General features: G+C 39.2%; 1 protein-coding gene and 1 long non-coding RNA gene across 8 annotated transcripts in view; one reads left to right on the top strand and one right to left on the bottom strand.

The window, feature by feature from the left end:
* kif16ba (kinesin family member 16Ba) overlaps positions 1–27,603 on the bottom strand; it is a 200,215-nt gene that overhangs the window by 17,392 nt on the left and 155,220 nt on the right. For all 7 annotated transcript variants that reach the window (XM_069931784.1, XM_069931783.1, XM_069931787.1 and 4 more), the window contains 3 exons: positions 25,780–25,830; positions 8,438–8,560; positions 5,679–5,768 (listed from right to left, as the gene is read on the bottom strand). In XM_069931784.1, coding sequence (XP_069787885.1) covers positions 5,679–5,768; positions 8,438–8,560; positions 25,780–25,830 — 264 coding nt within the window. The remainder of the gene's footprint in view (positions 1–5,678; positions 5,769–8,437; positions 8,561–25,779; positions 25,831–27,603) is intronic.
* LOC138760760 (uncharacterized) overlaps positions 1–27,603 on the top strand; it is a 98,607-nt gene that overhangs the window by 64,863 nt on the left and 6,141 nt on the right. The window lies entirely within an intron of this gene.

Raw genomic sequence — 27,603 nt, 5'->3', positions numbered from 1 at the left:
CACAACTCCCATCGGGCACACAAAACTCAAAACGGTCAACCAGTTTACCTATCTCGGCTGCACCATTTCATCAGATGCAAGGATCGACAATGAGATAGACAACAGACTCGCCAAGGCAAATAGCGCCTTTGTAAGACTACACAAAAGAGTCTGGAAAAACAACCAACTGAAAAACCTCACAAAGATAAGCGTATACAGAGTCGTTGTCATACCCACACTCCTGTTCAGATCCGAATCATGGGTCCTCTACCGGCATCACCTACGGCTCCTAGAACGCTTCCACCAGCGTTGTCTCCGCTCCATCCTCAACATCCATTGGAGCGCTTTCATCCCTAACGTCGAAGTACTCGAAATGGCAGAGGTCGACAGCATCGGGTCCATGCTGCTGAAGATCCAGCTGCGCTGGATGGGTCACGTCTCCAGAATGGAGGACCATCGCCTTCCCAAGATCGTATTATATGGCGAGCTCTCCACTGGCCACCGTGACAGAGGTGCACCAAAGAAAAGGTACAAGGACTGCCTAAAGAAATCTCTTGGTGCCTGCCACATTGACCACCGCCAGTGGGCTGATATCGCCTCAATCCATGCATCTTGGTGCCTCACAGTTTGGCGGGCAGCAACCTCCTTTGAAGAAGACCGCAGAGCCCACCTCACTGACAAAAGGCAAAGGAGGAAAAACCCAACACCCAACCCCAACCAACCAATTTTCCCCTGCAACCGCTGCAACCGTGTCTGCCTGTCCCGCATCGGACTTGTCAGCCACAAACGAGCCTGCAGCTGACGTGGACTTTTACCCCCTCCATAAATCTTCGTCCACGAAGCCAAGCCAAAGAATACTCCAGCAATAAGTCCGAACAAAATACTGTACAAGGAACATTAATAAATTATTTGTTGTTAAAATTGGGAACCATCACAAAATTTGTATTATTTAAGTAACTCAAGACAAATGTGGATTCCATTCAACACTTCAAGTAAGTGAATGTTCAGCACGAAGAACATTCTGTCATCACACAAAAGGTGACTGAATATTACTACTGCAGAACACAAAAAGTAGCAAAAGCTCCTGCAGCTGAACAGGAGTCAAGGAACTTACAAATGTAAAATCATGTGACAGACAAGTGTGTTGCAAGCCTGACATATGATCTAGTTAATTGCTGTCGTGGCTCAGAACATCGCCTTCAGCACAATTGTATTGTTTTTGCTCCAGCAGATCTCACTTTTGGTGCAACAGATTTTACATTTTCTAGTTTCATATTTATAACCTCCAAAGTACAACATGCCATTTTCAATGTACAATTGCATCATCGAATTAACAGGCTGTTAAGTTCCTGCACTTATTACTGAACCACCTCTGCAATTCATGTCAGGCAGCTCTATTTCATCAACAATAACTAAACTTAATTATTCTAGTTAGTGTGCTGTTCAGGGATCCAAGATTGGTTTTGAAAAGAAAAGCAGGGTTGCAATCTCAAAGTGAGGTCTTCAACATGCAGGGGCCATAGGTGTATCTAGGGTATGGCAGCACTGTCCTTGCCTCGCCCACCCAATATCAGAGTCCCTAGCCCAACACAGATTCTCCATCATACTTGAGCACCCCGAAGCACCTCACCAAGTCGCTCCGGCACCTCGCGGCGGTGGATCAATGGGCAAAATAGCCACCTTCCTTACCCATAATCCCCCAGCAGCTGGAACCACTCTGCCAGTGCCAGCAACAAGGAAATGTCGAGCAGTTCCAGCTGCTGGGGGATTATGGGTAAGGAAGGTGGCCATTTTTCCCATTGATCCTGCATTGAGCCTGGTAAAGTGCCGACCCGGGACATTCCAAGACAACTGACCCAAAGTTATCAGGAGCACAGAAGCCAGGGATCATCCTGCAGAGACTGCAGCTTCCAGCCAGGAACGGCGGGTAATAAACACAAGGTTTGGGTCACTTCAACACGGGCTGGAGCCTGGAGTGCCCCTGGGGCCAGTGATAGCATTAGGCGAACTAGGCAGCCTCAAAGGGGTGCAATCAGGGTGGCCAGGCATCCAGTTTTAGGCTAGAGAGTCTGGCTATAGACTTTGAGGTGCCCCGGGGTCTGAAGGCTTCCGCAGTGGGAGCAAATGTAGCAGTTTAGTGTTGTTAGGGCCAGGCAACTCCTTCCCTCTCCATGCCCTATTCCCCCACTACAGTTTCACTGCTGGACAACATACTTTCAAGCGCACTGGTTTGAAAACTTGGAATGCTTTCAAAATCTTTGCACTCTTCATTTATGCTGAGCTGTCGGACAAGTTCATCTCAAGTGCATCTATGCGTTCACAGAGTCCCCTGACCAACACGCAGCGATCAGGGTGATTGAGGCACTGTCCAGTGAGTGAGGGGCTTGGGGAGGGCAACAGGATAGCAGCTCACAGAGGGAGGGAGGCGAGGAAGAGGGTATAAATGCCCTCACTCACCCTGGCCACAATGGCTCGGTGCTGGGTCGCTGGGGTTCAGTGCATCTCTCCCAGCTCCCTGTTTCCTCCCCACCCTGGAGCTTCTGTTCAACACTAAACTCTTGGTGGATGGTTCTAATTCTCATGGTGAAAATTTGAATTTGAATCTGAACAATCGCAGGTAAGACTAATTTATTTTTAGGGGGTGCAAGTAGTAGGCCCTGCCTAGAGCACAAAGTAGTCTGGCACCAGTCCTGAGCATCCCATGTCTTGGCGACTGGGAATAATAAAATTCAACATGGGATAGTTAACAATCCATGGTTCTGCTAGTGAGGGGATGAGCTGGGCTAGAGGGAGGAAATGAGTCCTTTCTCTTACCAAAGCTCACCCTTAGGGCCCTTGTGGGAGTTAATCCACTGGTTCAGTTCTAATAAATTACAACGCCTGAAATTTACAAGGATACGTCGGGCGGCACGGTTGGTGTAGTAGTTAGTGCTAGCCCAATTGTGTGTGAAAATTGCCCAATTGTCAACTTTAGGTGCGATTTACTTTTTTATGGGGCAATTTCAGTGCTTGCCATAGGTGACATTTTACCTAGATATGCCACTGTGAGGAGCTGAGATGAAATTTCTTCAGAGCTAAGTGCATCTTTGGAATTTTCTACTTAAGGGAACTGTGGAGGTTCAGAAGTTGAATGCATTCAAGAGAGAGAGATCATTAGAATTTTGAATATTGCGGGGAATTAAAGGATATTAATATAGAGTAATGATGTGGAGGTAAAAGATCATCCATTATTTCACTGAATTACAGTGCTGGGGTGCAAGCTGGATACCCATCATTGAAAATCAAGATAATGTATTACCAAACAATCAAACAGATGCCTGATGTGTGACTTACAATTCCATAGAATAATACAATACAGGAGGATACCATTTGCCGGTTCCAATTAGTTTTACTCTCTCCTTCTTTCCCAGATTTACTTTCTTCAACAATTTTACAAAATTCAAAACACACTGGAATTTCTCCCCCCCGCTAAACATGGATGGTTCACTGCTGACTACAAACTCTGGCCTCCCCCAAAAAAGACTCCACTACAAATTCTCTTTGGACTACCTCTGAACATTGGTCATATATGACTTTTTAATTAAAAAATCCTTTAAGACCTTATTGGATAAGTACTTGAAGGCTACTATTTTTTTTCCATTTCCCCATCAGTCAGTTCATTCCAAATCATAATTTTTGCTTTTATTTTCTTTTGCCTTTTAATCTGTGCTTTGTGGTCATCAATCCTGGAACTGTTTCTGTGCCCTTTTTTGCTTTAGATTGAATTAGCCAGATGTTGAATCTATTTATACAGTTGTGCTTTTCAATGCCAACAAAGCTTGCTCTATAGAAACACAAAAGCTGCATAATGCTGGAATCTTGAGCAGACAGAGAATTACTGGAGGAATTTACCAAGTCAGGGGGAACTTGTGAAGACCAAGGTGGAATAGATCATGGTAATATTAAATAAATAAAAAGGGGGTTAAAAAGGTAGGGAAGGGGCTCAGATGTGAAAGAGTATGGGGGCAAGAATGAGGATAGGTACGAGTTAATAAAGAAGAGTTATTAAATAGTGGAATCACATAGGGGCGAGGGTTATCTAAAATAAAAATAATCAAGTCATCAGTAAACCAGGCCATTTTAACAGCATTTTTTTGGGATGTGGCTCGCCAGATTCCTTGCAGTTTATTAACTTCTTCTGCACATCAAGCAGATTCTGTGGGGACAACATTCATGCTGAATATCACTTCTACCACCTTTAGTGCTTTCTTGTGGAAAAGAGCATAATCATTTTATATAGCATCTAAAATCATTTTGTGGCAGATTTGAAGGTGCCCAAAGATTTTGTTTCATGCCTTATGACTTGGTTTTACTTTAATGACTTCCTTCCCTCTTCTAAATGATTAAATAATATTTGTGACTTGTGACACCATTTTCCATTAATTGTGAATATCCCTGTAACTACTAACTCATCAGATCATGTACATCTTCCAATTAAAGTTGCTGCCAGTTCAGGATCAAATCTGTGCCAATAGGCTCTACTAATAATTCAAATCAGCTGACACTGCAAAATGAGTCAAGGCACCTCAGTTTGCCAGCTTAGGTCACCTAACTTTCTATAGCACAAATCTGTTCATCCAGCAAAATTGTTAGATCAACAGGTGGCACACTATTAACATTGTAAAATGTTGCCAAATCATTTGTGTTAATTAATGAATACAATTTAGAAAGTTAATTAGTGCTCTCCATGTGAATCGAACACTATGCACCCACACTGATCAGTCATCCCAGGAATGTTAATTTAAATACAAAAAGCAGAGGTAGTGGTTCCACATCACTGATAACATGGAGCAGTGGGGATTGTGGTTGCAAGGCCATCAACAAATTTCTCAATTTCAGGTAAATTATGAAAAATTAACTTGAGATGATAAAGTTGCTTGATTATAGTTAAACACATTACAGGAAAAGCTGAACTGCTTGGAGATATAAAGTAGCATTTGTTCACGTAGAATGCAAACAAACTTCAATTAAAATGAGGCAAAATTGTTATTAAAGCTTAAAGTGAGGCTGACCTTGTTTGTGGTGAATTATCAGTGGAAAGAAATTTAGAATTTTAGAAATAAATCTGGAATTGAATTGATATTATTTGATGGCTGTGCAAAAATTGAGAATTAAAAATAAGCTTTTAAAACAATGGCAGGACCACATGTTAAATAGACTAAAGGAGCTGCTGCAATTTTAATTGAATGCAGATTATTTGTTAATTAGCAAAGACAATTTTTTTAAAAGGAACCACTGCACTATGCTACAAAGAAAGCAAATCATTATAGAAAAATGTAAATTCCTTCCAATAGTCTAAAAGATAATTTTAGAATACAAAATAACTCCTCTGACAAACTACATCTATCCAAATTGAGAGCTTGATTCAACTGGACACGCAGCAGCCCCTGCTTACCACCTCCCCCAGCTGGACTGAGCCCCAGCTGCATGTGGAATTAGAGAAAGTGGTTCTGCTTCTGTCCTTCTAATCAACTTTTGTTTCACTATATTATCTACTTCAGTGGTTCTCAACCTTTTATCCTACTCACATTCCATCTTAAGTTGGTATGTGAGTGAGGGAAAAAGGTTGAGAACCACTGATCTATATTATGATGTACAATTTGTACCCCATTTTTTTGTTGAAGTATCAGATATTATCAAATATTAAAATAGTTGCTTACCTCTGGATATTTCATCTTCATTATTCTGTGCAATTCTCTGAAACGGCTGTAACGTCGAAACACTGTCCAGGTTTCATCTAAAATGGTTATCTAACAGAACACAAATTATTTATTCCTGCAGAAATAAGATTGACTGCACAGTCCAAATACATATAAACATGGTTTTTAAGGGAGAAAGAATACATACGGTCGGGCAAACAAATTGCCAAAAGCGAATGCACAGGTGCATTAAAAAAATTTTTAAAAGCTAGTGTTTTTTTTAAATTTTAACAGACCAGAAATACAATGGGAGAAAAGTGATAATTCCTTGGAATGGTGTTTTAAAATCAGAAAACATGTTGTCTGAACCTGTATCACAAAAATGGCCAACATGAATGGCATATTAATTGGATTGCTGAGAAAGACTTGCAACTTATAGCAACAAAAAAATTCCACAGATGTCCAATTTTCTAATTTTCATTCATTGGTTGTTGGAAAAATGCAGTCACTAGGCAAAAAGTTTTCTTAGTCCAAATACATCAACTAATTCTTACTTCCATGTTGAATCACAATCAGAATTTAATGCCATGAAGTTCAGAGTTTTATGGCAGAAGCAATAGTGAAAACATTTACAACCATCTTATGACATTACTGCAAAGAAAATAGTGCACAAAAAGTAGGGCAGTGTCTCTGGTTTGTTGATTATTCAGGAATCTGAGGCAGCAGGGAAGAAGCTGTCCTTGTGCTGTTGTGTGCTCATCTTTAGAGGTCCTGTACCTTTTTCCCCCGATGGTACCAGAGTGAAGAGGGCATGGCCTGGGTGGTGGGGGTCTTTGAGGATAGAGACAGCTTTTTTAAGACACCACCTCATGTAGATGTCCTCGATGATTCTATAGTTTACAGAAAAATTCTACCAGCCACAAATTTTGATTTAAATTGTGAAGCATGATAATGAAAGTAATGTGTGCGCATACAGAGAGAGATACACACACAAACACACACACACACACACACACACACACACACACACAAAATAAATGCATCAAGGGGTTGAAAATTCCAATAAATTCTTTGAGAAATTGCTAACAATGCATTGTCACAGAAAATAATAAAAAATGCTTTTACATCTTTTTTTCCAGCAGGTCTCCCGATACCCAACTGGTAACTTCTTCTGATGGATATGTTCCAGATGCATCAGGATTGGCTTGTGCCATTTTGCTGCTACTTGATTTTAAAAATGAAACAACATGAATCCCCTGATATATGCTAGGTGTTCTGTTTTTTTTTCTCTGCCATTAGTTCTAATCAGATTAGAATTTTTAATCTCTTCTTGAAAGAAAGGAAACATATTTCCCCATTGTTACTTTCACAGAATTTACAAGAAAAAAATTGTCATTGGGGAGATTAAGTCATTCAAATTAATGTGTGCCATCATTTGTAGTGACATTGCATATACATCATTCAAGTCTATCAATTTAAAATCGCCTTCAGAGTTTTTGAATGTTAGTTGCATTAAGATAGTTTGCAGTTCAAGAAAATAGTACTCATCTGAATGGATATACCAGTCCTACAGAATTTGCATGTTATTGTAATACTAAACATCTAGAATGGGCAGATAAATAAAATATTTTAAAAAAGGAATTGTAATGCAAGTTTTAAGAAAATACAGAATATAGGACTCAATTGATATAATAACAATAATACATTTAATATAAAATCGTAGAAAAAAATTCAGAAGGTCCGTAAAAATAAAGGAGACCCTCTTCTCCCAGCGCACCCTCCTCAGATTTGAAAGAAATGGGGACAGACAACAGGGAAGAGTGAGAAAGAAAATAAAAAGCAACAGGAGCAAGGTTCAACGTCTCAAAGTCACATCATTTTAAAAGTATTACATTTTTTAAAATCAGGAGTATACTAATTAACAAATATCAAAATAAATTATACAATCTGGGCATTTAAGTAAATCTAAATAAGGTTGCCAAATTTTGATGCACATACTATATCTATTCCTAAGACTATAAGTAATCTTCTCAAGGGGAATACAACTTTGCACTTCCATGTTCCAATGATCAATGTGAAGTAGGGAATCGGATTTCCATGTTACCGCTATACATTTCCTGGCTATTGGCAATGCAATTTTAATAAATTTAACTTACTTCTGGCGAAGTTAACTTTTATAACTGCCAAATTCCCCTGAAGAACCAATTCAGGATCTAGAGGGAAATTCACCCCCACAATTTTTGTCAACTCCTCCCCAATTCTATCCAAAAGTGTCTTAATTTCATCCATAACCAGGTAGAATCTAAAAAGGCACCAACATCTATACCACACCTAAAACACCTATCAGAAAATTCTGGTTTATTTTTATGTATCTTTTGAGGTATGAGATATGGTTGGTGCAGAAAATTACAATGAATCAGTCTATATCTAGAATTAATTAAGGTAGTCATATGATCTACAAATAGATCTGACCAGCATTGTGGATCGATTACAAAGCCCAAATCTGATTCCCACCTCTCCCTCTATTTATGTAGTCCAGACTTTGGGCTTTGATCTTGGATGAAAGCATATATATGTTAGAGATAAATTTGGTTGCATTCCCCTTTCGAATTAGAATTTCCATGTTTTTACCATTTTCACATTGGTAGAACCATTAATGATCCCTACTTCACACATAACAATTCCTGTGTGAAAATAAAACTTGGAGATTTAATGACTCAGAAATGAATGATTAACAATTTCCACATGAACATTAGAAAGGTAAACCACCAAGCACTTACCTTCACTTCAAACTCATAGTGCTCATCTTTTCCTTGTCCACGCAAGACATAACGGGGTATACTAATTTTAATAGGATCCTTCCGATTGTCTGGACCAACCTCCATTGATCGAGAGAAGAGGCGCTGTCAAAGGAAAAATTTAGAATAAATCTTGAATCATTCAGAATTTCTTGTCACGAACATGTCACAAAATTTGTTGTTGTACAGCAGCATCACCGGTATAAATGATAGTTAAAAAATAAATAAATTAGAGCAAAAGAAGAGAAGCTGACAGTGTCTGTGGCTCATTGTCCATTCAGAAATCTGATAGCAGTGGGGAAGATGCTGTTTTTGTGCTGCTGGGTGTTTGTCTTCAATCTCCTGTATCTCCTTCCTGATGGAAGCAGTGAGAAGAGGGCATGGCCTGGGTGATGAGATTCCTTGAGGATAGAGGGTGCTTTCTTAAGACACCTCCTCTTCTAAATGTCCTCTATGGAATGAATACTGATCCCCATGATGGCGCTGGCTGAATTCACAACTCTGTAGTCTTTTTCTGTCCTGTGCATTGGCACCTCTATACCAGTAATGCAACCATTAAGAATGTTCTCCACAGTACACCTGTAGAAATTTGCAAGAGTCATCGGCGACAGATCAAATAATTTAAATCTCCTTCTCCTTCTGTCATTTTTAGGTGGTGGAGGTCCGCGGTCAGACCACTCTGTTGTGTTCCATGTACAGTTCTCAAATTTGTTCGAATACTGATGTTACTTCTTAAATTATATGATATTTTTTCCCAATGGAATACATTTATTCATTTCTATGTACCATTGCTATATTATCAGGCTATCTTCTAATTTCCAGGTTGACATGATACATTTTTTGCTACAGCTAAGGCTATCATAATATTTTTTTTTTGTGCTCTATCCAAATTGAGTCCAAGTTCTTTACTTCTTATATTACAGAAGAAAGATCTCTGGATTTTTTGGTATGTTGCTTTTTGTGATTTTATTTAATACCTGATTTAGATTTTCCCAAAACTTTTTCACTTTCTCACATGCTCAAATTGCATGTACTGTTGTTCCCGTTTCCCAGTATGTAAAAGTAGATGACACAAATTTCTTGTTTATTTTCATTGTGTGATGACATTGTTTAATGGGTTTAATGTATCATATATGTTGAACATTGAGTGGGTGGGGAGGGGAGGGTGAAGGAGGGAGGGAAGGGAGGGGGGAAGGGGAGAAAATGACACTGTGTATATTCAAGAGGGAAATGTTTGTGTGTATTTTGGTCAGTATGGTTTATAGTGTGGAAAATAAAAAAATTTAAATAAAAAAATTAAATCTCCTCATTGAAGTATAGCCACTGGCAAGTCTTCTCTGTGATTGCATTGGTATGGAGGGCCCAGGACATATCTTCAGAAATGGTGACACTCAGTAATTTGAAGTTCTTGATCCTTTCTACTGATGACCCCTTGATGAGGACTGGTTCATATTCTCCTAATTTTTCCTCCTGAAGCCACAATGTTCCTTAGTTTTGATAATGTTGAGTGCAAGGTTGTTATGACACCAGTCAACCAGCTGATCTATCTCCCTCCTGTATGATTCCTCATTGCCGACTGTGATTCTACTGACAAACATGGTGTCATCAGAAAATTTGTAGATAGCATTTGAATTATGCCTAGTCACACAATCATGGGTGAATCATCAAATAAAAAGATTGTGAAATATTAAAGCACAAAGCACACTGAAAACATTCACCCAAAGGGAGAGGAAATAATTTGAGAATATAAAATGTATAACAGACTTATCAAAAGAAGTATCAACTTCTCAGTGCTGTACAAAACCTAAATGAAGCTTATTTAAGCCATTGAGATTCAGCTGTAGGAAATAAAATGGAAAGTGCCCACGAGATAATGTTTCTGCAAAAAAATAATTAGGATGGTTGTCAAGAGGCTTGAAAAAAGTAACATTCTCCAAAAATACTCACCAATCAGAACAACTGGAAGAGAACTAGACCAGCAGAATTGATATTTTAAATTTATTTCCAAATCCTTTTAAGATCTGGAGCAGAGTTTCATCCCTAGGTTCTCAGTGATTGATTGCTTTTTGGAATGCTAGTGGCTCTTGGCTGCATAACTGCATTTGAGCATGGCACAATGAGTTGCAAAACATTAGCAAACATCTAGAGATCCTCAAGTTCCATGCTTGCATCAGTTAATCTAAAATGTATCAAGCAAGGCTGACAAGAGGAGAAAAAAGTGCTTTTATTCATTTTTCAGGCTCATTGACAAAGCCAGCATTTATAGACCATCCTTAGATGGTCATACCTCAGAGGTTGGTGGATAAATTGACCTTGCTGGGACACCACAGGTCACTCTGCAACTGGATCCTGGCTTTTTTGACCAAAAGACCAATCAGTCCAGGTTGGCAGCAAAATCTCATTCCATTATGCTGATCCCTGGAACACCTTGGGGCTGTGTGTCCAGCCCACCATTGTTCATGCTCTTGACTCATGACTGCACTGCCAGATTCAGTTAAAAAAACAGAACATAGTTCGCAGAGAATACAACCATAAATGGCCTCAACAGCCACAATGGTGAGTCGGCTTACAGAGAGGCGGTTGGGAGACTCATCAAATGGTGCAATTACAATACAAGTCTTAGCGTGGATAAGACAAAGATGATTATAGACCAGGAGGATGAAGGTCAACCTCTCTCCATTACAAATCTACCAGTTGCCCCAATAATCACGAGGACAAAGACTGAGGGGAACGATAGGCTTTATTGTACATAAGACTTGAGCTGGCCTGGATTCAAGCTAGTGAAGTGCCAGGAAGGGAGAGGTGGCTTGACCTTTATGGCCTGGGTCACAGGGGAGGAGTCCAGGGGTGAGTGTCATCAGGGGGCGGGCCAACAAGTACATATAATCCATACCATTACACTTACATAGACTCAAAAAATTAAGGATCCCTTCTGTCCACCACAGTATTTTTGTCCTACTACCATCAGGAAGGAGGTAGAGGAACATCAAAAAAAGAGGATTGCCAGGCTGGGAAATAAACTTTTCCTCACAGGCTGCAAGAATGGTTAATAGTACCCTCTAACCGAGCAAATTTGTCCAAATTATTTATATTTATTTTACATTATATTTTTTATGCAAATATGTGATTATTATATGCTGTGCACTGTGATCTGGAAAAATGCTGTTTTGTTTTGTTGTATTTGTAGAGTCAAATGATAATAAATTTTAACTTAGCTGCCCAAGATGGTAATGAGCAACTACCTTGCTCCATTGCATACCTCTGAAGGACCCCAAAAACCAGCAGCAATAGATATGCACCACGACATGGGGTATTTAAACAAAAGTAGTTCTTAATTATATTTGAACAAGAAAACAGAATTAAACTTTAACTTATTACTTAACCTACCTAACCTACTTAATCCCCCCCTCTAATACTAAGAGCAGGGGTGTGTACTGTATATTTTAGATTAGAAAAGTTCTTTGGATCACAGTCCAATCTCATGGGTTGCAGGCAATTTTTGTACTGTGCACAAAAGTTAGCATTAACAAAGTACACCAGGCTTTGGTGGTTAACAGACACTCAGAAAGGTTCTTGCTGGTTTTCAGAGAGAGAGATTCCTTTTCCAGGTCATCCGCAACTGATTGCTTCTCAATTAGTCTTGCTAATGAAACTTGCCCCCTTCAGGGTTCTCCAGATGATCCTCTTTCTTTCAGGTCACCTTTCAGACCACCAGTCTTCTCATTTGACCAAGCAACCTTCCAAAGTTTGCCAGCTTGTCCCTCTGGAACTGATTTCCGTGACTCCTCCTCTCTCTATTTCACACCCTCCCTCTCTGAGAGCAAAACTGTTCTGGCCTGCCTGCTAAGGTCACATGCTCTCCCAGGCAAGCTGCTGAATGTTGCTACTTTGTTGCTCCTCTGCAAAAAAACATTTTGCAAAAGTCCTTTAAATATTGTGTTTTAAAATGTTTGTGTGCATCCTGCTCTAGCAATTCCTCCCAAGCCACCTCTAAATACTCTGTCACAGTACCCTCATACAGCATTGTTTGAGAGAGAGAGAGAGTCCTGGGCTATAGGAAGAATGATGGAAAAACCTAGCAATTTATTTCTAAGCTAGGAAGGTGTGCAACTTAGTGATCAAACTGCATGCATCTACTGTCTTCATCCTTGATAGCACTTTTTTTGGCAGATGGAGCAGCCTGGGTGAAAACTGCTTATTCTGTCATTGATGTGTAATGCAACAACCATGCACCAATAAAGGAAGGAATAAAAGTTTAAGGTGGTGAATTGAATGCCAATCAAATGAGCTGCATTGACCTGCAAGATGTCCAGCTCAGAGCGTGTTACTGGAGCTGCATTCATCCAGATTTACTCCTATTCTAAACCTTGAAGATGTTGAGAAGGTTTTAAAGCATCTGAAAGTGGAATCACATACCACAGGTACCCAGCCTTTGATTTACTCTTCCAATTATACTATGTGGCTGATCCTGTAGTATTTCTGGTCACTGACAATGGTAGACTCAGCATTGATGATGGCTTTGAACGTCCAAGGGTAGATAATTAGACTCTCTTGGTGGAGAGCACTTTTGTTTCTGCTCAATCCATACCCATCTGAAGGAAGCATGAATCATGCCACAAAGTCAGATGCACAAGATTTGTTTATTTTAAATTTAACTTTTTAAAAATAACTTGGACAACATACAAATCTACATTATTCATATTTTGCTATAATATTGAGGTGAATCTTCTTACTGAAAATAGTTTTAAAAAGTAGATCATGAAGGTCTGCAGACACCATGGTTGAAGTAAAAACACAATGCTGGAGAAACTCAGCAGGTCTAAACAGTGTACTTTATAGAGCAAAGATAAAGCTATATAACCAACATTTTGGGCTTCAGCCCTTCAACAATTTTATTTTAAGACTACTACCTTGATTGCCACTTCTTTAAAAGTACATTTATTTCCTGTTTGTTCTCTTAAATCCAATTCTGCAGTATCTGTTTTGATTTTTACTAATATTATTTGATTGCTATCCATCAATTTATATTTTTTACTTTTCTGCTCATATGGACAGTAAGCAGTTTTTACTCCCCCTCCCCCACTTTGAAACTATTTTTTACTCTACAGAATCATGTTTTCTTTCTTGAAGTGGTCCCATCATTTCCTTCATAAATACAGTATTTATTGTTGTGCATCTTGTATGCAATATTCATTTTTAAGCAATCAAGACTATGCTTTCCTCATATTACTTGATTTTGCCCAATCAAGCAGCTCTAATTTGTTCTTATTTTTCATCCTTGCATTGAACGTAAACTGCCATTATCATTGCACAAATGAGCCCCTCACTTTTACATGATATTCATTATTTTATCTACTTGCTTTGTTTCATTGCTCACAACATTTCCAACATTTACAACAGTATTAAGAATTTACATTTATGTGTTTTTCCAATTTATCTCAAGAAAATAGCTTTTCAGGACCAGTTGTCCGTCCAATCAGCCTTTGAATATTCCTCAGCTCAATCCAAAAGAATAAGATGAATAGATCACTAACAAACTAATGATGTTCTCATTCTTTCATAATGACATTGCTATTTCCTCTTTCCTTTCTTCTCTCCTCCTCATGAATCATTAAAACCTTGTTTATTATGAACAAGGTTGGCCCCAGTTTCAATTGCTGCTATTTTAATCTCATGATCAATCTCTAGCTACAGAAATGGTCTCTATGTGCACGGTCACTCTGTTCATTATCTCTGCGCCAGCTCTACATGAGAGCAATCCAGCAAGCCCTCATCTCTCCAGCCTCTTCATATGATGCTACAAATTTTTACACTTGAATACACATTTATCAAGTCAACAGTATGAAAGAAAATTGTTCAAAATTAAAGGCTATGGAGGAAGGAGATGTGATCGCACACACAAATCACGAGCAGTGATTTACGGACTAAAAAAAAAATCAGCCAAATTTTAACATATCTAAGATTGCATGCAAAAGTGAGGATGTAATGTTCCAAATTAAAGAGCAGTGCCTGGATCCCAGATTAGTGCCAGCAGAGGACAGACATTTTTTTTAAACTCAAGAGAGGCAAGACTGCACAGGCACATGATATCAGCCCAGCAGAGCGTGAGATTGAAAAAAAGTAAGAAATTTTTTTACCTTGATTTGTTTTGAGTTGGAGTAAGGAAGGCTGCGAAAGATTTATTGATTAAGGAGAGGGAGCAATTGAGATAATTGGTAGGGACAAATAAAAGGAGGGGTAGCTGGAGGAGTGGCTCAGTGAGGGAGTGGGAGCTGAGGCTTTGGCGAGCAGAGGCTGAGGAGGGGCTTGCTTCTTACACTACTGGGGAGTGGTCATCGTTGGTGTGATCTGAGTCAGAGTAGTAAGGCTTTGGCTGAACATGTAAGAGGCAAAGTTACAGGTACATTTATTCATTAATGTCAGACAGAGCCATTGGCGGTATGCATCTTGGATTAGTGTGGAGTTCCAGATTTGGGGACCTTGGAAACTGCCAGCCTCCCAGAGGACTACATCTGCATTGAGATGTGGCTCCTAAAGGAGCACGTTAAGGAACTGGAGCTGCAGCTTGATGACCCTCAGTTAATTAGGGAAAGTGAGGTGATTGATAGTAGCTATAGAGAGATCATAGAGAGCTCCTCAGCGAAAGTCTCTTTCAGAAATCGACACATCGATTTAGATACTGTTGGAGAGGTTGACCTGATAGAAGACCATGGGAAACAGGACTGGGACTGTGCCATGGTCAAAAGAGAAAAGCAGTGGTGAGAACAGGCAAGAGATTCTGCAAGCATGATAAGGATATCTTGATGGTGTGTTGCCTCCCTGGCGCCAGGGTGCCAGATATCTCAGATCAGGCCCAGGGTATTCTGAGGGGAGAGGGCGAGCAGCCAAAAGTCTTGATACATGTGGATACCAATGATATAGACAGAAAAAAGAGACGAGGTCCTGAAGGAAGATTACAGGGTGATAGGAAGAAAATTGAGAAGCAGGACCTCCAGGGTGGTGATCTCGGGATTGCTGCTTGTGCCACGTGCTAATGAAGGAAAGAATAGCAGAGTTAAGCAGATGAATGCGTGGCTAGGAGAAGGTGCAGGGGACAGGGTTTCAAAGAGGAAAATAGAAAAAAGTCAAAGATACTGTGCAGCAAAGATGACAAGGACCGCCAGGTGAAGAGACAGGATAATTTGCCGTGCAATAGAAATACAGCAAGATCGGAGGCTCCGATAGCTCAGTGGTTAGAGCCCTTGAAAACCAAGGTTGTGAGTTCGTTCCTCACTGGGGCCTCATTTCTGTGAGGGCGTTGGACAAAGTGGCAACTGTCTTCTTTATGGTAGACAAAGTTAAAGAATTTCATTCATGTTCAGTCTAAATGTTCTATTACGAGACAATAATGAAACCTTTACCTTTAGATACTGACCTAAGCGCACTATGCTTAAATGCACATAGCATTAGAAATAGATAACCTTGTTGTACAGCTACAGATGAAAAGACAATGACATTGTGGCCATCATTGAGACATGGATGTGATTGGGATCTGAATGTCCAAGGGTACACAGAGTATAGGAAAGATAGGCAGGTAGATAGAGGAGGTGGTGTGGCCCTGATGGTAAGCAATGAAGAAAGAAGGGACATAGGGTCAGAAGAGGTAGAATCCTATGGGTTGAGTTAAGAAATGACAAGGGTAAAAGGACCCTAATAGCAGTTATATACAGACCCACAAACAGCAGCTGGGAGGTGGACTGCAAGTTATAGCTAGAAATAGAAAAAGCATCTCAGAAAATAATTATGGAAGATTTTAACATGAAAGGGGATTGGTAAAATCAGGAAGGTACTGGATCTCAGGAGAGAGTTTGTAGAATGACTATGGAATGGCTTTTTAAGAGCAGCTTGTCGATAAGCCCTCTTAGCAGTTTTGGGTTGGGTGCTGTGGAATGAATTTGAGGTGATTAGGGAACCAAAACTAATGGAACCCTTAGGAAGTAGTAATCATAATATGATAAGAGTTCAGTTTCAAATATGAAAAGGAGAAGCTGATATCAGGTGTTTCAATATTTCAGTGGAACAAAGGAAATTACAGTGGTATGAGAGAGGAACTGGCCCAAGTTGACTGGAAAAGTCAGCTAGATAGAGAGATGGCAGAGCAGAATTGGATGATAATTCTACAAGAAATAAAGAAAGTGCAGGATAGATATATTCGAATAAAAAAGAAAATTATGCATGGGGAAATGGCACAAATGTGACAAACAAGAGAAATTAGGGCTAAAATAAAAGCAAAAGGAAGCAAAAATTAGTGGGAAAATGAAGACTGGGAAACTTAGAAAGAAACCAAGAAAGTCATTAGGAAAGAAAAAAATAATAATTATGAAAGGAAGTTGGCAAATAACAAAGAGATACTAAGAAATTTTTTAAATATGAAGCGAGACAAGGTAGCTATAGGACCAATTGAAAATGATGCTGGAGAAATTATAATGGGTAACAAAGAGATGGTAGAGGAACTAAATTAGTATTTTGCATAAGTCTTCACTGTGGAAGATCTTAACAATATTCCTGATAGTCTGAGGTCTAGAATTAAGTACAGTTAAAATTACTAGAAAGTGTTTGGTAAACTAAATGGACAAAAAGATAGATAAGTTTCTCAGACTGGATGAGGTGCATCTAGAGGTTCTGAAGGAGGTAGCTTTAGAGATTGTGGAAGCACTGGAAATGATTTTCCAGGAATCAATAGACTCTGGCGTACAGCATCGAGTCCACGCTGCTGAAGATCCAGCTGCGCTGGGTGGGTCACGTCTCCAGAATGGAGGACCATCGCCTTCCCAAGATCGTGTTATATGGCGAGCTCTCCACTGGCCACCGTGACAGAGGTGCACCAAAGAAAAGGTACAAGGACTGCCTAAAGAAATCTCTTGGTGCCTGCCACATTGACCACCGCCAGTGGGCTGATATCGCCTCAAACCGTGCATCTTGGCGCCTCACAGTTTGGCGGGCAGCAACCTCCTTTGAAGAAGACCGCAGAGCCCACCTCACTGACAAAAGGCAAAGGAGGAAAAACCCAACACCCAACCCCAACCAACCAATTTTCCCCTGCAACCGCTGCAATCGTGTCTGCCTATCCCGCATCGGACTTGTCAGCCACAAACGAGCCTGCAGCTGACGTGGACATTTACCCCCTCCATAAATCTTCGTTCGCGAAGCCAAGCCAAAGAAAAAGAAGAGTTCCATAGGACTGTAAGGTTGCAAATATAGGTCCGCTGTTTAAGAAAGGAGGGAGGCTGAAAGAAAAAAAAATGATAGGCCTATTAGTCTGACATTGGTAGTTGGAAAGTTATTGGAGTCGATCCTCAAGGACGAGGTTATGAAATACCTCGATGTGCATGACATGATAGGTCCAAGCCAACAAGGTTTCATGAAGGGAAGATCCTGCCTGACCAATCTATTGGAATTTTTTTGAGGTAATCTCAAGTAGGATGGATAAGGGCGAAGCTGTGAACATCGTGTATTTGGATTTTTAAAAGGCGCCACGTAAGACGTTGCTTAATAAGATGAGAGCCCATGGAAATACAGGAAAGATATTAGATTGGGTGGAACATTAGCTGATGGGCAGAAACCAAAAGGTGAGAATAAAGGGATCCTGTTCTGGTTGGTTGCCGGTTACTAGTGGTGTTCCGTAGAGGTCAGTGTTGGGGCTGCTTCTTTTTATAATGTATATTGAGGATTTAGATTAGTGGTTTTCAAACTCCTCATTAAACTTACATTCCACCTTAAGCAATCACTATGCCACAAGTGCTCTGTTATTGATAAAGGATTGCTTAAGGTGGTATGTGAGTGGGAAAGGAAGGTTGAGAACCACTGTTCTAGACTCAATTGCTACTGAAATAATTTGCTTTAGAAAAATTGTCATTGGCCCATTTCCTTTGGAGTTATGAAACCGTGAACAAAATGAGTCAAGTAGGTACGATTAAAACAATGGTTTTTAAACTTTTTCTTCCCACTCACGTATCACTTTAAGCAATCCCTTACTAATCACAGAGCACTTATGACATAGCGATTGCTTAAAGTAGAATGTGAGTTTAGGGGGGCAGTTTGAAAACCACTGATTTACATTATGGACTAAAGGTTTTGAGGCTAAGTTTGCGGATGACATTAAGATAGGTGGAAGGGCAGGAAGTGTTGAAGAAACAAAAAGGTTGGAGAGAGACTTGGGACAGTTTAAGAGAGTGGGCAAAGATGGTAGATGAGATATAATGATGAGAAATGTACAGTTGTACATTTTGGAAGAAGAAATAAATGGGGAGAAAATTCAAAATTTATAAGTGCACAGGGACTAGGGGGTCCTCAAGCAGAATACCCTAAAGGTTAACCGCAGTAAAGAAAGCAAATGCTCATTTCAAGAGGAATAATGTGCAAGAGTAAGGAGGAGTTGATGGTATGTGGCATTGGTTAGACCACATTTGGAATATTGTGTGCAGTTTTGGCCCGCTATCTTAGAAGGGATATATTGATGTTGAAGAGAGTTCAGAGATTTATGAGGATGATTCTTAGAATGCAAGGGCTTACATATGAGGAGTGTTTTATTAGTTCTTGAATGTATTCACTGGAGAATAGAAGAAATGAGAAGGGATTTCACAGAAACATTTCTAATGCTGAAAGGATTGGTTAGAGTAGATGTGAATAAAATGTTTCCCTTGATGGATGAGTCCAGTCTTAGAATGAGAAGGTACCCATTTAAAACAGAGATGAGGAGAAATTTATTTAGCCAGAGGAATGCTCATTTGTGGAATTAGTTACCACATACAGCTGTGGAGGCCCGGTCATTGGGGGAGTTTAAGGAGGAGATTGATAGATATTTAATTAGTCAGGGTATCAAGGGATATGGGGAAAAGGCCAGAATTTTGAACTAGATAGGAGAATGGTTTAGCTTATGGTGGAGTGGAAGAGCAGACTAAGTGGGCGAAATGGACTACTTTTGTTCCTTTATCTTGTGATCCCATCTGATATATTCAGTTTTGTGCACATTTCAGACCTTCAAGGTCAATGCATGATTATCAGACCAAGACTTACTTTATATTTCTTATGGTAGCAGGCTCAGGAAAATTTCATGCAAGCCTTAAAAATCATTAACAAATTCAAATTAACAAATTTGGGCAACACGATTTGCATAGCAGTTAGTGCACTGCTGTTAAAATGCAAGTGATGGGACAAGGGTTTGAATTCCATGCTGTCTGTAAGGAGTTTGTACGTTCTCCCCATATCTGTGTGGGTTTTCCTCGGGTGCTCCAGTTTCCTCCCACCGTTCAAAATGAACCGGGGGTTGTAGGTTAATTGGACAGCATGGGCTCGTGGGCCGAAATGGCCTGATACTATGCTGAATGTCTAAATTTAACATTTAAAATTTAAATTAAAATTTCAAAATTTAAATCAAATCAATAAGTGTGGGGGAAAAAGGAACAATCAAAATAAAGGTAAAGAGTGAAATGAAGAGTAATGAAAATCTGTACTATTCTCTCAGGTTGTAGCTGGAACATTCTTAAAAATTTGTCAAAGATATCAAAGGACGTGGCGCAATAGTTAGAAGATGCACTAGAAGTACAGGTTGCCATCATCAAAGACAACAAAGAAACATCTGAATAGCTGAATGGACCCTTTTGTGTTTCAAAACCATCCTCTTCCTGGTTTGTTAGAGGAAGAACAAACCATAAGGTGGGAAGCAATGGAATATTTTTCATTGCACTTTGTTGGAGATTGTACAATAAAACATTATAATAAGGATGCAACCATTCTATATATCATATCATTTGAATACTTTTGCAATTTTTAACTATTTAAATGATGTGATTTATAGATCACATCATTTAGATAGTTAAAGCTATCTAACTCTTTTCTTTGGCTTGGCTTCGCGGACGAAGATTTATGGAGGGGGTAAAAAGTCCACGTTAGCTGCAGGCTCGTTTGTGGCTGACAAGTCCGATGCGGGAACGGCAGACACGATTGCAGCGGTTGCAAGGAAAAATTGGTTGGTTGGAGTTGGGTTTTTCCTCCTTTGCCTTTTGTCAGTGAGGTGGGCTCTGCGGTCTTCTTCAAAGGAGGTTGCTGCCCGCCAAACTGTGAGGCGCCAAGATGCACGGTTTGAGGCGTTATCAGCCCACTGGCGGTGGTCAATGTGGCAGGCACCAAGAGATTTCTTTAGGCAGTCCTTGTACCTTTTCTTTGGTGCACCTCTGCCACGGTGGCCAGTGGAGAGCTCGCCATAGAACACGATCTTGGGAAGGCGATGGTCCTCCATTCTGGAGACGTGACCCATCCAGCGCAGCTGGATCTTCAGCAGCGTGGACTCGATGCTGTCGACCTCTGCCATCTCGAGTACTTCGACGTTAGGGGTGTAAGCGCTCCAATGGATGTTGAGGATGGAGCGGAGACAACGCTGGTGGAAGCGTTCTAGGAGCCGTAGGTAGTGCCGGTAGAGGACCCATGATTCGGAGCCGAACAGGAGTGTGGGTATGACAACGGCTCTGTATACGCTTATCTTTGTGAGGTTTTTCAGTTGGTTGTTTTTCCAGACTCTTTTGTGTAGTCTTCCAAAGGCGCTATTTGCCTTGGCGAGTCTGTTGTCTATCTCATTGTCGATCCTTGCATCTGATGAAATGGTGCAGCCGAGATAGGTAAACTGGTTGACCGTTTTGAGTTTTGTGTGCCCGATGGAGATGTGGGGGGGCTGGTAGTCATGGTGGGGAGCTGGCTGATGGAGGACCTCAGTTTTCTTCAGGCTGACTTCCAGGCCAAACATTTTGGCAGTTTCCGCAAAGCAGGACGTCAAGCGCTGAAGAGCTGGCTCTGAATGGGAAACTAAAGCGGCATCATCTGCAAAGAGTAGTTCACGGACAAGTTTCTCTTGTGTCTTGGTGTGAGCTTGCAGGCGCCTCAGATTGAAGAGACTGCCATCCGTGCGGTACCGGATGTAAACAGCGTCTTCATTGTTGGGGTCTTTCATCTAACTACTGTATTTGGAAACCCTCAATGTTAAGCAACTGGCTCACAGATACCAATTCCCATACTCTTTTCAAACACCTGGGCCCAGATAGTGCTTTCCCTTTAGACTCACGGGGACCCTGTTTCCCAACTTCATTTAAACATTACTGGGTTCACTAGAAAATGTATTACTGAATAACATTTTTTAAATTAAAAACAAAGTGAAATAAAAATAACACCTAATAGTCCACACACCCCTCACGTAAAATGTTCTCCCTTCTGCCATCTGGTAGGAGGTACTCACCCCTTGATGTCCAGATTGGGCAAGTATTTTCCTCCCAAGCCATCATAGTCCTGAATTCCCAGAACACATGTGGATAGTGTACCATGGACATTTACCGTCTTAACATTTTAATATTTCAATGTGTTTAACTTCTTTTCTAACATATTTATGTAAATATGCTCTGTAATCCTGGAGAAATGCTATTTTGACTTTACCGTACGAGCATGGTATGAACGATAAATGAAAGTTACTTGACTTGAAAGTCTGGAGTAACAGCATTTTATTCTTAACTAGTATAGAAAGGTACACTGAAATACAGTACTTATAAATGCTTGTATGGCCCAAGTCCAAAGCTGGCAAAGACCTTTGGGAAATTAGTTTACAATATCTTCGCCTTCAATTACAACAAATGAACCTTAATTTGCTTATTGGAGAATAAACATTTGAAATCCTGACAATGAAATTGCCATTAAATCTAAAGTGTTGACCAAGATCATAAATGATAATTGTAAAATTTTAAATGAAGGTTACATTAGCTGTTTAATTTTCAATCAAGTTGCTCCATTATGAATGATTATACATGTGCATAGTAGCAACATCTGCTGAATCAACTCTCATTTCCTAACCTGTATGATGACCTTCCCAGAGCCCTGCCATTGACTGAATGAATGCAGTATATTTAAGTAAAGTTGATAGCTCCATTCTACACTGATACTTGAACTCAATTTGTTCACATATTGAAAATGACAAAATCTGATGGAAGACTATTATTAGTTAAAATTGTTGATTGATTTCCAATTTTATAAATAATCTAAACCAATGTTGAAAGGTTTCTCAGCAATTTAAGCTACTCTGTTTGAAACTGCTGCACATGAAATTTATTTAAAGTAGTGTGACAGAGTATATAGATATGTTTTTGGTAGATAAATTGGGAAAGGTTTATTAGAGTAGGTTACATACAAATACTTTAAAACAGATCTAATTTCAAATACTGGAGCTCTGCCCCATGCTAGACATGATCCCTTTATCAAAGGATAGAAAGATGTTGGCAGGCATCTTAATAAAAAGGTGGGGTGAAGGAGAGGTGAGGGGAAGAAGCATGGTGCCAAAGGCAGGAGGTAATAGGTAGAGAAGGGAAGGAGGGCACAGCAGCAAGCAGAGAGAGGAAGGATGGCTCAGTAAATATAGAGGAAAGGGGTGGAGAACTAGGGGAAAGAAGACAAGGGGAAGGGAAGGGAGGAAGAATGACAATTAAGTTAGCAGAAAGCAGAGAAGTTGATGTTAATGCCATCTGACTGGAGAGTGCCCAGACAGAAAATCAAGTGTTGTTCCTCTAATTTATGGGTAGTCTTCGTGGGATAGTACATGAGGCTATGGACAGACATGTGAGTATGGGAGTTGGATACAGAATTGAAATGGTTGGACACTGGAAGATCCTTCACTGATGTAGACAAAGCCTAGGAGCTCAACGAAGTGATCTCCCAGTTTGTGCCAAATCTGTCCGACTTAGAGAAGGCCACAAAGGGAACACACGATGTAGAAGATTACTCCCATGGATACACTAGTGAAGTGTTGCTTCACTTGAAAGGCCTATTTGTAGCCCTGAAATGTGGTGAGGGAAGAGGTGTGGTTGCAAGTATTGCACGTCCTGCAGCTACAGGGAAAGGTGTGCACATCCTGCAGCTACAGGGAAAGGGGGGGGTGGGGGGCGCTGAGATGAGTGCATGAGGGAATCATGGAGGGAGTGTGTCTGGTAGTGGGATCATGTTGTAGGTGCCAGAAGTTACGGAGGATAATGTGCTGGATGCAGAAGCTGGTGGGGTGGCATACAAGGACAAGGGGAATTCCTGTGGTGGTTGCTTTCAAATTTCTTTTCTTTCTTTCTTTCTTTTTCAATCTTTTTATTATTATTATAATTTATAAACACATACAGTTCAAAGAGATATAAAAAAATACATAGTAAGTAATGAATTAATACAGAGATATTAAACAATAATATTACAGAATAAAAATATATCATTAAAAAAAATTTTGATCAGTTTAGGATGTGAACTATCTCTAAAAAAAAGATATAATTAATAACAATATATGAAAAAAGAGAGAGAAAAAAAACCCCAAAAAAGAAGAAAAAACAAATCTGAATTTAAAAAAAACTTAAAAAAAAACTTTAAAAAAAACCTACAGATATAGCTAAACCACGCCGATCACTCCGATCTCATCTTACAGCTCAATTATCATATATAATCATAGAAAGAAAACAGAGCCAGATCAACTCACCACAAATGAAAATATTGAATAAATGGTCGCCAGGTTAACTCAAACTTAGAAGGGGATTCATAGACAGAGTTTCAAATTTCAACTCAAGTTTTCAAATTATTAGAATGGCAAAAGATGTTATCTGTATTTTAGTTCAACTTAATGAAAAATAACACTAACAAAATAATTTTCTTTTCCCTTTCACACATTGATAGTCCTTTATCTTAAATCAACTGTCTAATTAAATAAATTTACCCAAGTAAATCTTCTGAATTAGTCCCATTTCTTTAAATAATAGGAAAAAAAATATTGTACTGGGGTCTAGAGGAAAGATTTATATTCTTCAGCTAAATTTATAATGAATTAAAGAGAACAGTCTATCTTGCATTTATTCAGGCTGAAAAATTAACTGATTACTTCATGGAAATACAGAATCCAAGATGGTTCAGAATATCGAATATTACAGCCCAGTACTGGTCCTTTGGCCCACAATATTGTGGTGACCTATATAAGCCCACTCAATAATTAAACATTTATTACCTCATACCCATAATCCTCTATTCTTTCTTGCAATCATACGCCTGTCAAATAGTCTTTTAAATGTCCCTATTGTACCAGCTTCAACCACCACCTGGCAATGCATTCCAGCATCCATTACTCTCTGTAACAACTTAACCCTGACATCCTCCCTAAATTTTCCTTCTCACCTTATACAGAATTGATCTGGTATTTGCTACTGTTGCCCCTGGCAAAAGGTGCTGGCTGTCCACCCTATGTTATAATTTTGTAAACACTCATGAAGTCACCTCTCATCCTTCTTGCCCAGTTAACCTTGCCTCATAAGACACTTCCTCAAATCCAGCAACATCCTGGTAAATCTCCTCTGCACCTTCTTCAAGGCTTCCAAATCCTACCTAAAATGAGGTGACCAGAACTGAATACAATATTGGATAAGCTGAGACAAAGTAAACATTTATTACTATAATAAAATGCAAAAATATTGCACAAGTAAATGAACTCATTGTGGAATATTTACATCGTTTAATATGAAATTTTAATTGAATTGACCATGATGATTCAGGTTTTGTTTTCAAAATCATTGTTATTTGACCAATTAACAGAACACTGAAATAGAGAACATCAAAAAATAATTAGAAATAAACCATGTACTGCTGCATAATTTTGATTATAGAAATAAGAGCTGAGAAATAAATGGTAAGGTAAAAAAAAATGCAGCCTATCTTTTAAAGTACAAGCACGTGCATACACAACACAATTTGAGGCAATCAACGTTTACATTTAATGTTGGTCAACCAATATCTGTAGTGCTGTCTAAATTTCAGGAGAAAAACAATTAGCGGTGTATTAAGTTATGCAGTTTGAATTTAACCTTAACGAATTTTGTCAGCTGGCTTAATTATTATAAAAACCTATCAACCAGCTCAGATCCCTGTGAGTAGTGTCAAATATGGAAAATGAGGAATATAATGAGTTTAAATATTTAATAATAAGATGGTTTGTATTAGAAGACAGTTCTGTTGCTACTGTCACAAATTCATTATTAAGCTGTCAATAATTCATGTAACATTTTTAAATGTACCAAATTTACAGAAAAAGACAGCACTTACAAATGTCACAAGGAAATAAATTTACCATTCATTCTTGACTTCTTCACAGTCAACTGTTGAAATCCCATTTACTACAAATCAAAATGCAAGTTAAACAGCTGGATGTCATGACATCAATAGGCTTGTTTCCATGTAAAAAGAACAGTATACATTGTTAAATTAGAAAACAAATTTGCAATAAAGAGAATGAACATTACCTCATATTTCAGCTTGCGATGGTTCACATTATTCTGAACATGCCCATGTCCCTAAGATAGAGCAAAATATATATTAATTTCATTTGATTTTTTACCCCCCCCGCAGAATATTCAGATCACTAAATATGACTTGCCTCTGTTGACCAGTTTGCTCACTTTTATTGCTTCCGCTCAGTAACTATTATCACCTCTCTAATGACCTGCTGTTTCACTAAAGAATCCAACCTAGGGGCACAGCTCATGAAGCTTGGAACGAGGATAAATATTACATTATAAATAACTCTATGAATTTTGAGTTCAAGCCTTCAACCATGTTGCAAAACCTAAAATGTTTCCTTCCAACAATACCATTACTAAAAAGAGTGCAAAATTCAGTTAGTAAATCATGATCTTCGTAAATCAATTATGTCATCAGAAGCATTTGTCAATTTTGAAATAATTTTACAGTGAAATAATGAAGCACGTCAAGCTTTTAGTTAAGTAGTCGACATTCTTGATATGCCCAATTTTCAATGAAATTAGTGCCTTATTTCTTGAACTTTTAAAATATTAAAACCACAATAGCACATAATAACAGTAATTAATTAAATTTTATTATAAATATACATGAAAAAAATTACATTTTTGGTACAAAATTTGCTTTAAAGTCTAAATGTTAAAACATATTTACACATTGCACATCAGTGATTTTAAAGTTTCCAACAGATGGTGATCTTCACACAACAGTGCAGGCACGTTTTCAAATTCTGCCCTGCATGTGCACACCCTTGTACTATTAGAAACATCTTTAGAAATTTGGTGCAACTGTTGGCACTTCGTCATCCAACTGTGGTCTCGGGGTTCCACCCTTTAAAAGGCCGTCCCTCTTCCTCCCTCCCCACCCAACTACTTGTAATTTATAAAAGGTAGAGTGGCACAGAAAATGGCAAAGAAAAACAGGAAAAAAAAGGGGCATAGTCCAGATTTAATGTCTGAGCCTGACATACCGTGCCTTTGGGCAAAGACAGTTTTTCCTTTATTTAACCCGTGATCCTCAGTTTTCAATTTGTAATCAAACAATTCACATGTAATTAAAGTGCACATTCCAGATTTTATTCAAGGTTATTTATATACATTTTACTTTGACCATGTAGAAATTACAGCACTTTTTATACATAATACGCTGTTTCCTCATTTCAGGGCACCATAATGTTTGGGACATTAAGCTTCACAGGTGTTTGTAAGTACTCAGGTAGGTTTAATTGCTTAATTGGTGCAGGTATAAGAGAGCTTAGGCTTGCTTCTAAGCTTTTGATCACCTTTGGAGTCTGTAGTTGCCATTTTTCAACATGAGGACCAGAGTTCTGCCAATGCAAGTCAAAGAAGCCATTATGAGGCTGAAAAACCATAGATTAAAATACATCACATATGATTACCAAAATCAACTGTCTGGAACGTTATTAAGAAAGGACGTACTGGTGAGTTCAGTAATTGCAAAGAGACTGATATTCCAAGGAAGACCTCTACAGCTGATGATAGAAGAATTCTCATCATAATGAAAAAAATTCCCCAAACACCTGTCAAACAGATCGGAAACACTCTTCAAGAGGCTGATGTAGATGTGTTAATGACTACTGTTTGCAGAAACTTCATGAACTATACTGCAAGATGCAAACTATGGCAAAGATGGTATGCTTTGGATCTTGGATAGTTCCTTTATGCCTCCACTCTGATACAGGTTAATCTTAATCTCACCCATCCACAAGATCTTTTACCAGAATTCTGCAGGCTCTTTTAAATGGGATCTGTAATCTGGCCATCCTTTCTGTGGCTAATTAGTGGTTT

Source organism: Narcine bancroftii, chromosome 4, assembly GCF_036971445.1.
Source record: "Narcine bancroftii isolate sNarBan1 chromosome 4, sNarBan1.hap1, whole genome shotgun sequence".
In the NCBI taxonomy this organism is placed as follows: Eukaryota; Metazoa; Chordata; class Chondrichthyes; order Torpediniformes; family Narcinidae; genus Narcine; species Narcine bancroftii.
Note: the sequence above shows the minus strand (reverse complement) of the source record. Positions and strands in the feature narration are given on the sequence as shown.